This window comes from Xenopus tropicalis, chromosome 1 (assembly GCF_000004195.4).
Source record: "Xenopus tropicalis strain Nigerian chromosome 1, UCB_Xtro_10.0, whole genome shotgun sequence".
NCBI classification, from domain to species: domain Eukaryota; kingdom Metazoa; phylum Chordata; class Amphibia; order Anura; family Pipidae; genus Xenopus; species Xenopus tropicalis.
In genome coordinates, this window is record NC_030677.2 from 178,887,594 (window position 1) to 178,899,798 (window position 12,205).

General features: G+C 37.5%; 1 protein-coding gene across 1 annotated transcript in view; it reads right to left on the reverse strand.

The window, feature by feature from the left end:
- The window catches only part of adgrv1 (adhesion G protein-coupled receptor V1), a 198,323-nt gene that overhangs the window by 167,134 nt on the left and 18,984 nt on the right, over positions 1-12,205 (reverse strand). The window contains exons 2-9 of the mRNA XM_031893453.1: positions 10,230-10,414; positions 8,721-8,870; positions 8,490-8,585; positions 7,775-7,879; positions 5,698-5,811; positions 3,953-4,518; positions 2,782-3,052; positions 1,702-2,031 (exon numbers count right to left, since the gene is read on the reverse strand). Coding sequence (XP_031749313.1) covers positions 1,702-2,031; positions 2,782-3,052; positions 3,953-4,518; positions 5,698-5,811; positions 7,775-7,879; positions 8,490-8,585; positions 8,721-8,870; positions 10,230-10,412 — 1,815 coding nt within the window. The 5' untranslated portion in view covers positions 10,413-10,414. The remainder of the gene's footprint in view (positions 1-1,701; positions 2,032-2,781; positions 3,053-3,952; positions 4,519-5,697; positions 5,812-7,774; positions 7,880-8,489; positions 8,586-8,720; positions 8,871-10,229; positions 10,415-12,205) is intronic.

Below are 12,205 nucleotides of genomic sequence, written 5' to 3' on the forward strand. Positions count from 1 at the left end.
GCGACAATTTAAATCTCAGCAAAATACACAACATTAATGGAGGAACACATTGCTCAAATGTTCCCCTAAGCACTTTGGAACTGAAATGCTTGAGGACCTCTATGGTAGTGTCCCCATGGTTAGTTGCAATTGAGGTCAAAATTGTCAGAGTGGGAATGCATCATTTCTGGCATTCAGCATTTATATAGTTACATAGTTAGTTACATAGTTACATAGGGTTGAAAAAAGACCAGTGTCCATCAAGTTCAACCCATCCAAGTAAACTCAGCACACCTAACCCACACCTCCCAATCTATACACTCACATACATAAACTATAAATACAACCACTAGTACTAACTGTAGATATTAGTATCACAATAGCCTTGGATATTCTGATTGATCAAGAACTCATCCAGGCCCCTCTTAAAGGCATTAACAGAATCTGCCATTACCACATCACTAGGAAGGGCATTCCACAACCTCACTGCCCTCATTGTGAAAAACCACCTACGCTGCTTCTAATGGAAGCTCCGTTCCTCTAATCTAAAGGGGTGACCTCTGGTGAGATTTGTACATGTGATCTGCTTGTGTTGCATAGATAGATGCAGGCTTCTGTATTCATGGCAGCAGTAGCTCCATATAAAATAACAGCATCAGCATTTATGTGTCTTTCTTATTATTCTTCCCAAGTCCTTTGTCGTGTAAAATTTTGGTGTAACTTTCAAGGTAACTTTGTCATGCACACTTTTTCAAATGAGCACACCATTTGATTTTATATAGAATTTATCTTAGGTGAACCTTGCCATTATGTTTCACAGGCAAATTTAAAAACAATTAGAGACACAAATCTGTCTCCTGAAGCTGTGATAAAAAAAAAAAAAAACAAGCCAGGCTTGGCACAGCTTAGTAAACATAATGTTAATAGTCTTCAATTCAGCTTTTCAAGAATTTCTTTATCAATGGAGCATTTGAGAACTAAAATAATAAGCTTAGGGAATGAATAGTGACTCTACTGTCCAAATTCCTTCCAAACATACTATGTTCTTTTTTGTACCCCATGTACAAATATATTGGAAGTTTGTCCAATGCTCTTGTTCAAATGCTTGTAGTACAACAAAAGTCTGGGCTTTACTTGTTAACACTCTGGCTAAGTTCTTCTTTCTTTATGCTGATCTTTTGGCTTATTTGTCCAGGAAACAAGGTTTTGTGGAAAAAGGAGAAAAGGTTTTTAATATAAGCTGAAGGTCACCGTTTTGTTCAAAGCAAAAGTAAGGCCCTTCTGGGAAAACAGCCAGAGAGTCACCTACTACAAGACCCATCTCATGAACCCAGAAGAATGCCACTGTGTACTTATACAAACGTGAAGCTTTTTTCACAGACTGAATATATCTAGACATTTTCGTTTAAAGAACCACATTGTTTGAAATAATTTCATTTGGAGATTGCACTTAGATTGTAACTACACAGCATCAAAATGAATCAGAAACTAAGCAGGTAGGAGTGTTCCTTCATATAAGAAATAAATAACACGCCTCCAAGTCTCAGGCCCTTTTGGTAGGAGATTTTACAACAGACATTTATAATAAATCTTTGTGCAGAAATATTGGGGATTTATTTACTGTATATAGCATCAATATAGGCATAGACTTAATGGTTTAAACATCTTCAACCAGGTTATATTGTGTATAAGGTAAAAATATTTTTAGTAGAGCGACAATACCTGAACAAGGAAATTAGCCCCATTTTGAAGAAATGCATCATTGCGTATTGGTAAATTTACTGTGATTAAAGACACTCCTTCTGCAAAAGTAACACTATTTTGTGCTGAAGCGTTGAGAACTCCATCTTTAGCCCTCCAAGGATCCACAGGTCCAGCAGGTATGTAGAGGGCACTATAAATCAGTTTTACAACTCCTCTGGTTCCATGTTGCCTGGCAAATTTCAAAGTCAAAAATCGTCCTTCATGACTGATTTCAATTTTCTGGTCTTCTATGGCATGAAATTGAATTAAACCATATACATCATCGCTGTCTTGGATGAAAAATATAAGCTGTAATGGAAAGAGATATTTTATTAGAGTGTTATGTTACTTTCATTTTTACTATTTTAAAGGATCTCTATAAGAATACAAAATAAAAGTCACTTGAAGTTTCAGTATTGTCCAGAACTATATTAATATCAGGCTTAATGGTCACAGCTTGCCTTATGACCTCCCATAGCCTTTTAAAATCCAGTTATCAAACGCCATGCTATACCCAAAAATAACATGGGGCTCACACTATTAGGGGGTTATAACAAAAAATGCAACATATGCTAAGGGTCTTAAAGGATCTAAAGGAACCAATCAGCAGGTAGTATTTACTGTTCAACAACAATCTTATTGGTTGCTACAGGTTAATGCACCTGGCAAAACTTTGTCTTTTATTATATACTTTTAATAATCTTGCAGGGGCGGGCCAAGCCGACCGGGCGCTCTAGGCAACCCAGTCGGCCACCGCACCCCCGCACCTGCGCTATTGCGCTTTGGCGCGCATGCGTAGTTCACGCTGGCTCTTCTGCCTACCCCTAGTTCCGCCCTGTAACCTTGCCCCCCAAAGAATATATGGAAGACTCTGACAGATCCCATAAACAGGCATAAAGAAAAGAAACATGTCAGGTACAATAATAATAATAATATTTTTTATATATATATATGTGCAAACTTTTCCACACCTATTTAACACAAGAGTAACTGCTAGATATATATTGATGTATATAAGCCTATGGAAAATGTACAGGCTTAATACAGCTTTAAAAATACCTCTGTTGGGGATCCCACTTCAGCACCTCCCTGCACAGTATTAGTCAGTAACCGTAGAATATATGCTTCAGCCTCTTCTGGAAAATCATCGCTTATGATTGTTAGAGGAAGAGAAACCATCATTTGATCCTGAGTAAATTGAAGCACTCCTGAACTTGGCAATATGCCTGCAGTCACAAGAGAGGGATCACTGCTATTTCTCTGTATAGTCCAGTTCACAGACACATGTCCATGGGTCCCTCCATTTCTCACTATAGAAATTCCTTCATACCTAATAATCAACGAGAGGTGGTGGGGTAACAACTTAGTTAATTTCATTATGTTAAAATCATGTTATTTTCTCATATTAGTTAATAATTTGCATTATAACATTGGAAAAACATTTTTGTAACAATAAATGTATGAACTGTGCACAAACCACATACAACCACTTTAAAGAGTAAAGTCCTATGGAAGGTGTGTCTAATCCTCAAACAGCATTTCTTCTTTGTAAAAATTCTTTGTGTGGCCAGTCCTTCCCAGTTAGATGTTTATGTTATTGTTTTCTGTTTTTTTCCAGACCCATTTAACTATTGCTAGAATTAAGAATTAATGCTTCTCTTCTTTAGATCATTTATGCTCCCATTTTGCTGCATTTTCTCAAGCTGATTTTTGTGCTCAGTTGAGCTACTTGCTTTGATAAATTTTTGCTACTTCCAAGTGCTACCACCCAAAATGTATCCAGTATTACTCTGTTCACCAAACCCCACTTCACAAAATGTAGAATATCTAACATCCTGTCATATAGTATAGGGTTTTGTCGCCAACTATAAATTTCGGTTATCATGACAAAATGCCCCTTGTTTCCTTTCTACCGGTTAAAATGCAAATGAAAAGTGGGAAAACATATGTGGCACGGCTACTTCCCAAAGTAAGCCAAAGTTTCCTTTACTGACAACTTCGAGCAAGTTTGCAAAGCCAAAGCAATGCATATGTTTTCCTGCTGGCAACTTACATTACATTATTGCCTATCCAAAAAGATTTGCAGGAGATCAGTTGTCCACAATAGAGTATATTTATCGCAGACGACTGATCTCCTTTTTTGCCATTGCCCATAAACAATTTCACTCCCAGGAGGAAACATTAAAATTCACCATGGCCACTGTCTAACTACATTTTTTCTAGATCTTACCTTGATATTTGATCTTCATCAATGATGACCGGTTGTGCATAAAGTGCACTATTGATTGATAAAACACCATAGGGTTTATCATTAGGTTCAATAGTTACAGTAACGACATCTGGAAACAATAACACAGCATCGCCTTGTAGTGTATCCCCCATCAATAGGATCTGGAAGGATTCTGCAATCTCTGGAATAGTATCATCAATTATTTGAAACTTTAAAGAGTATTCAAAGGCCTTTGGAGGAAAGATAATGGTATTGTTTGGCTGAAGATCGGAAAAATCCTTGCCAAGTTGTGCACTAGCAGTGGTGTTTTTTGTCACGATTTTGTACTTGATAGAGACATCCACATCATCAGAGCCAACTGCAGTGTCGGTAAGATCCTTTCCTCGAATCACTGGAATAACAATCACATGTGCTGTTTCTGGCACCATGTACGAGCTCTGACTGAAACGCACAGGACTATCATTTTTTCTAATCATAATCTGCACTTTGCTTCTTGATGAATTGATCTCTGCGCCTCCAAATACATTTGTCAGTATCAATGTAAAGTTTTCATCATTTTCAGGTATCTAGAAGAACAGAACAGTAATAATTTTTAGAATTCATACAAATGCATTTATGTGTCAAATAATTTCATAGGAAACATGACTGTTTAATAAAACTGCTTTCTTAAATCATAATACTGTTTTTTTAAACATGGCTAGCGTAAACATTCAAAGGATTATTAGAAAGTAGAGACTAACATTAGGCCTAATTTGAAGCAGTGTTAATCTGGGCATCACAGTGGTATGGTGAAAAGAACCAAGAAACCCAATGTAGGCCATAAAGCAGCTGCGTTACACTTTTTAACTTAAGGGTTTTCTTTTGACCCAAAACTTGGGCAGGGCCCCTCCTAACTCATAAGAAGGTTATAAAAACATGAACGCATTTTTAAATCATGCTATGGTTAATTGAAAATCTGTGATATTAAACAAGGGTTCACCCCAAATAAACCTTAAACTTTACTTAAACTATAAAAATTATATAAACTTGTTCCCTTCAGTCTTGGACTTCACAATCACAGCAAGCAGGCAGGTGCCATTTTGTGAACTTTTTGCATTATGTTTTTGCATTATCTCGTTTAAACCCCAAATGGGGGACCTGATGCCTATGCCAATGCTACACAATTATACATGGTAAAGGGGTGCCATACGAGGAGTACAGTGACATCTAGAAAGTGCTTAATGGAAAGTGAAAGTAATTGCCTGCCCAGTCTCTATGTTAAAGGCATAAAGGTGGGGCAGGCAATAATTGATTGACAACTTTACAAAATACCTTTATAACAGGCATGGATGTTCATATCTAAAAAACAAATTTGGGTTTCATGTCTTTTGACTTTTATTACACAGCTTTTAATGTCTGGGTAACAGATGGCCTTTACCTGGCATTCAAGGTGCACTTAGCAGAATAATTTATAGAGCAAACTTACAAGCACCACAAATCCCACAATAATTTATCATATGGCTCCTGGCCCCTTTTCGGTGGTTTCAGCCCCCTCTAAAGGAATAATTCTTGCATATGGCAGTGGTACAATGTCTGCCAATATGTCAAAAATGGCACTGTGCTTCGACACTCTGCTACCCATCTCACTGTGTTTATTTGTCCAGCAGATGCTTGGGGGTGAATATGCAAATACTATTCTTTCCAGCGATAAGAGGGTTGTGAATACGTACATTGTAAACATTGTCTAAAAGAAAAAAGTTACTTACCTGATCATCTAATACTGTTAAATTGTAAACCAGGAGGGAGGTGCCGGTAGAAAATGTAATATTCCCTTTACTTGGCAGCAGATCTTCTTCTGGTGAATTTGGTCCTCCATCTATCTACATAGGAAAGGCACAAAACAAACATATCTTTCCATATCCACAGTTGTCATGAAACATTAGCAATACTTTCGCCCAGCTTAGCCTGGGGAAAAGATCATTATTTCCCAACAGAGGATGAATAATGAGTCATGAATGATTTACTACCAGACAATAATTTTGTATGTATTGAATATGGCTTGAAAATTAGCGTATTTTAATGGCAGTACATGGTTAGGAAAAGTTTACATCCTTTAAGTACATGTGATTTAACTGGTGCAACACTAAGGCACATTTACTAATCCACGAACGTCCGAAAAGCGTCCGAATGTGTTTTTTTCGCAATGATCTGTATTTTGCGACTTTTTCGCGAATTGTCGCAAATTTTTCAAACGCTCAATACATAAAAGTCGCGACAATTCGCGAAAGTCGTAATGGCTATGCAAAAGTTGCGACAATTCACGAAAGTCATAATGGCTATGCAAAAGTCGCGACAATTCATGAAAGTCATAGTGGCTATGAAAAAGTTGCGACAATTCGCGCAAGTCGTAACGGCTACGAAAAAGTCGCGACGGTGATGAAAAAATCGCAAAAATACGAAAAACTCGCAAAATGTTCGTTTCCAATCCGATTTTTTCCCATTCGGGATTCGGATTCGTGGATTAGTAAATCAGACCCATACACTAACTAAACGTTTTTTTTCTATGTTTTCGTACTGTGTTTATTTTTTTGCGACTTTTTCGTTAATTTGTGCAACTTTTTCGTACTTTGCAAAAAAATTGCGACAATTTCTGCTACAAAATCTTATTTGTCACGCCAAGTATGAAAGTTTCGGATTCATTCAAGCTTCGGTATCGTGACTTTCCTTGGGCCAGGTTGGAGCTGCATAGTGCCATTGAGCCCTATGGGAGACTTTCCTTGGGCCGGGTTGGAGCTGCAGAGTGCCATTGAGCCCTATGGGAGACTTTCCTTGGGCCAGGTTGGAGCTGCAGAGTGCCATTGAGCCCTATGGGAGACTTTCCTTGGGCCGGGTTGGAGCTGCAGAGTGCCATTGAGCCCTATGGGAGACTTTCCTTGGGCCAGGTTGGAGCTGCAGAGTGCCATTGAGCCCTATGGGAGACTTTCCTTGGGCCAGGTTGGAGCTGCAGAGTGCCATTGAGCCCTATGGGAGACTTTCCTTGGGCCAGGTTGGAGCTGCAGAGTGCCATTGAGCCCTATGGGAGACTTTCCTTGGGCCAGGTTGGAGCTGCAGAGTGCCATTGAGCCCTATGGGAGACTTTCCTTGGGCCAGGTTGGAGCTGCAGAGTGCCATTGAGCCCTATGGGAGACTTTCCTTGGGCCAGGTTGGAGCTGCAGAGTGCCATTGAGCCCTATGGGAGGCTTTCCTTGGGCCAGGTTGGAGCTGCAGAGTGCCATTGAGTCCTATGGGAGGTTTCCAAAATCATGCACAGAAGGATCAAAGTCAGAAAGGTTTTCCCGCCATCGCTTGGATACAAAAATTTTGTGAATTTCGGTTCGCCAATACAATATTATCATAACTAATACGATTTTTTCATAAGCATTTTCGTGATATTTGCGATCATCAGAAATTATCGTTTCTAATCAGAATTTTACCCATTTTAGGATTCGAACTCGTACTTTGATGAATCAGCCCCTAAGTGGCTATTTACCTAACACACAAATGGGAGGCCTGTACCTACTGCCTACTCAAGTACAGGGCTCCCTTCCACCTTTGTGCCTCATTGTCCAGTAAATTGGCCTATGATTGCAACTGGTTCAGATACTTTATGTGTGGCATCTTAATGATTCTAAATGATCCCTTGGAATTTAATTTTAAGGTGACCATTTCTTTAATGGGATCTTAAGTTATGATTTGTGGACAGAGCCTCTACAAATAAAAGTTTTAGCCAAGAATAACTAATGACTGAAGCATTCATTTTTAAGCTGACTTGGCACATCTTTTGGTTCACTGTTGGAGACTCACCTCAAAAGTCACAGTCACGGTTCCATACGTTCCTTTTTCCCTAATTAGTCTAAGAGGCACTGATAGGTTTCTATCCCGTGGCTCATTAACAGCGATGAAAGGAGCCTAGGAGACAAAAAATAATACTGGTAACAGATCTGACAGTGAAAAGAAGTGTAAAGAGCTATGGAACGAGAGAGACCCCACAAAGCAAGGAATCAAGCTGCCCACTGATTCTGTCACATTCTTTCACAGTAGTTCTACTCAAATAAATAACAAGCAGAATATGTAAAATATCAGTTGTAATGATGATATACACGTTGAAAGACAAACTATACTATCTTTGTACAGTGACATTTAAAAATGTGATTTCATTTCGTCAGTTTCATTACTGCTGTGTGCAGGGAGGGGGTTGTCACTACTGTGCAGCTCGTGCCTGCTCATCTGCAACTGGGAAGGTACTCTTATTAGGATACATCAATAAAATAATTGTTTCCAATAGCACATAAAAATGGAATCAATGCTGAATCTGCCTCTTTATAAATGTCCTCATTTATATCTAACAATTGTGGAAGAAAGAAATCAAATATTTCCGTACTCAAGACGCTGCATTGTAAGTTTATGCTTTAAATAAGCTGTATATTTTCATACTTAAATGTAATGCCTTCTTTCCATTTCGTGGACACTGGAAAATGCATTGCAAATCATGTGGAATCAAAGTGAACTCACTCCATACCATATTAAAAGAGATGACTCCGAAGGCATTGTCATTTGATAATATAGTCACTGTTGCCACTCGTGCTAATCCAAGTTTTGCGTCCAATGAAGAATGCTGAAAATGAAGAACAAAGATTTCATATTAAAGACTACAAGCAGTTAAACAGTGTTTCACTGTGTCTATAGCTTATAGCATATGCATTTTAGGCAATTCATGCTTATTTGAAGAATTGGGAATTGTTACATTTACCTGTAATATTAAGAGAAACTTAAAAGTTTCATCCTCCTCAGGGATATCATCATCGCATACAGATATGTAGACAGTACGGTTAGATTCTCTCTCAGGTATAAAAGCAGCAGTGACACTTTCCACAAAGTCACCTGTATTTTCACCTTCCAGCTGGAATAAGAAGAATAAAGTATCTGTTATTTGTATCAGATACCATATTTTTTAACTATAAACAAAAGGCACTGTTGAGTTTCTACATTTTCATAAAAATATACTTTTCTAGTACAGGTATGGGACCTATTATCCAGAATGCTCGGGACCTGGGGTTTTCTGGATAAGGGATCTTTTCATAATTTGGATCTCCTACCTTAAGTCTACTAAAAAAAATATTGAAACAGTAATTAAATCCAATAGGATTGTTTTGGCTCTAATAAGGATTAATTCCATCTTAGTTGGGATCAAGTACAAGGTACTGTTTTATTATTATAGAGAAAAAGGAAATCCTTTTATGAAGTCTGTATAATGGGTTTCCGGATAAGGGGTCTGATACCTGTAGTATGTTGTATTGAGCAATCCTAAATACAAATTTAAGAATTTTGAGAATTAAGGGCCGCCTCCTGGGATCCTACGATTCACATTGCACACAAACAAGCCAAGGCACACATACATGTTAGGTCTCATCAGCCAATGATTGGGCAAAGTTCTGTCTTTTACTTCCATACTTTTTCCTGTTACAGATCAGTTGATATCTGAGGGAGCACACAGCCCATCACTAAATGGTGGCTCAAGGGAAATGATATAAAAGGGCAATATTTGCTGATAAATATGTTTAAGATTGGTAAGATTATTTAATTGGCAGCTTAATATGAAATAAACTTAATAGGCCATTTAATATGCTATAAATCTGTTAAGTCTGCATTCTAAAGGTATAGTTTTCTTTGAATTGGCCTTAAAGGATTCTGCACACATATGAGAAATACTGGCCTTTGCCAATTTGTTCCACAGCAAACAATCAAATGTATGTTTTTTAATTCCAGCTTCAGTTGAACAGTAAGGGCTATAGTCTCAATGTCGCTATGGGTTACAGAGAACATTGTTCAAATTTTCCCAGAAACCACACAGAAGGCTATGCACAAATATGGGCAAAGTTTGCCTCTATCTAGTATTCCTTGGAACCCAATCAATCAGCAATAAAAGCACAACACGCAAATATCTGTTGTTTGGAAGTTACATTTTACAGTCATCTCTAAGGTAATGATAATTATCAGTTTCAGCTCTAATGTTAAAATAGCAATTAGTGTCTCTATATGTGTCTGTCTGAGTCTGCTTGGTTGCACCCCCCACGACTACTGCTGTTTCCCACCTTTGGTACTTGTGGAATCCAACTGCACTTTGTATTTATTTGTATTTATTATTGTAATTACCCCTGTTTGTTCTATTAATGTATTGTTCTGCCGTACAGCACTGTGAACATTAGTAGAACTATATAAATAAAAAGTATAGTACAGTCGCTTCAGCAGATTCACTTACCTGCACAATTGCGGTGATGTTGGCAGGCACTCCTATTCTTTGTATAACAAGACGTATGACGGTTGTACTTGTTTCATTTACAAAAAAAACTGTTTGCCCAGTAAATTGCACTTGTGTTTCCGCTGAGATAACTGTGATAAAAAATCCTAACTCAAAAATAGCAAAAATAGAAACAGAGGGCATCCCTGTTAAAACAAACAAAAAATAATTGGACAGTGTGTAACAAAACAAGGCTATGGATAGACTAAGGGGCAGATTTATGATTGCTCCAGGTTTATTAGTTGAGGTATGTTTCCCTGAGCGGGATTTCTTAAATAATAAAAAGTTTGGCAGCTTTCAGGTGCCCATTTATATAGCTATACAATACATTGGCTATCTCTCCACATTATGCAATCTATTACCAACAGGATGGATACCATGCATATGGTCACATCTGGATGGCCAAATTCTTTTGCTTTATTCGCTTGCTCATTTGGTGATAGAAATTTGCACCCACTGACAAGTTCTCAGCTGTAATTCAAGATGGTGGCAGAATGGTGTGCAAAAACTGACCCCCGCAACTGACATACAAGTATGGATCATTTAGATAACAGCACATGGATTGCAGAACTGATTGTGCTATAAAAATGTCACTGAATCCCTTTTCCAGGCAAAGATAGTATGGTCTCTTATGCATTATATATATTATTGGATAAATAAATGAATACACAATATAATAAACATCCATGTAGACTTTAGACTAATATTCCATTATGGTGCCATTAAAGAGAAATAACCATGGGGCTTAGTTTCACTAACTGTATCAAAATTCAGTTCCAGTTCCAGTATTTTAGCAGAATTATTGGAACTTGATATATTGGCAAATAGTATACGTAAGCTCTTTTGGGCAGGGCCCTCTTCACCTCTTGTATTGGTTATTGATTGCTTTATATGTTACTCTGTATGTCCAATGTATGAAACCCACTTATTGTACAGCGCTGCGGAATATGTTGGCGCTTTATAAATAAATAAATAATAATAATAATATACAAAGGCAAATACAGGTTCCCATATGTCTACTTCAGCAATTAAATGTATGGCATATAGCATGCTAAGCAAGGTATGCATAGTGATAGCTGATACCAATGGCAGGGTAAAGATACGCCCTGTATGCCATTCTCCTAATACATGAATGAAATGCCCCACTTTCTGCTGCATTTTATCTTCCCCCTAAATGAATGTAACACTTCTACAAAAATACAAAGTTTGAAAGCTTTCTTTTTTAAGTTGCAAAGGAATGCAGCTCTTTTTGCATTATCTTAGTTCTACATTGTACCAGAATTTACATTAAAATAACTGATTAAGGAAAACATCAAAATACAAGCTACAGACAGTGTTCAGTAGTAGTTATATACAACATTAGCTTCTTAGTAATACTCTAATTCCCATGCTGGTACTGAATTTTAAACATACCATCAGCACCTTTGTATTAACAGCAGCACAAATGAATGGAAAATGAATTACACAGCATAGCGTCTTGACATTATTTTCTAAAGAATTACTTACATGAATGTACCATAGCAAAATTCTATAGACACCGGAGGTAACGGAGGTACAAGATACTTACTCAGTGACTTGGAAGTTATCTAGCCTTGGTGTGCACATCAAGTAATTAATACTGAAAACATGATCCTTAGTAGGCATGACATAGAGTGTTCAGTTACAAGACCTCTAATGCTAAGACTAATAGATGTTTGAAGACTATGCAATTACTCTTCTGGAACAAGAGACGTTTCATAATAATATTATCCGTAATTGAATATGCCCTTATCCAGTAGTCCATATGCTCGGAATATAAATGATTGCACAGGGCTTGGTGGTTTACTAAAAATGATGCTTTCTGATTAAAGAAACAAATGAAAAATTCTAATACGTACATATTGTTTCATCCATCCATATAAAGTCACAAACTTTGGTGCATCATAGTAAAAATGTGA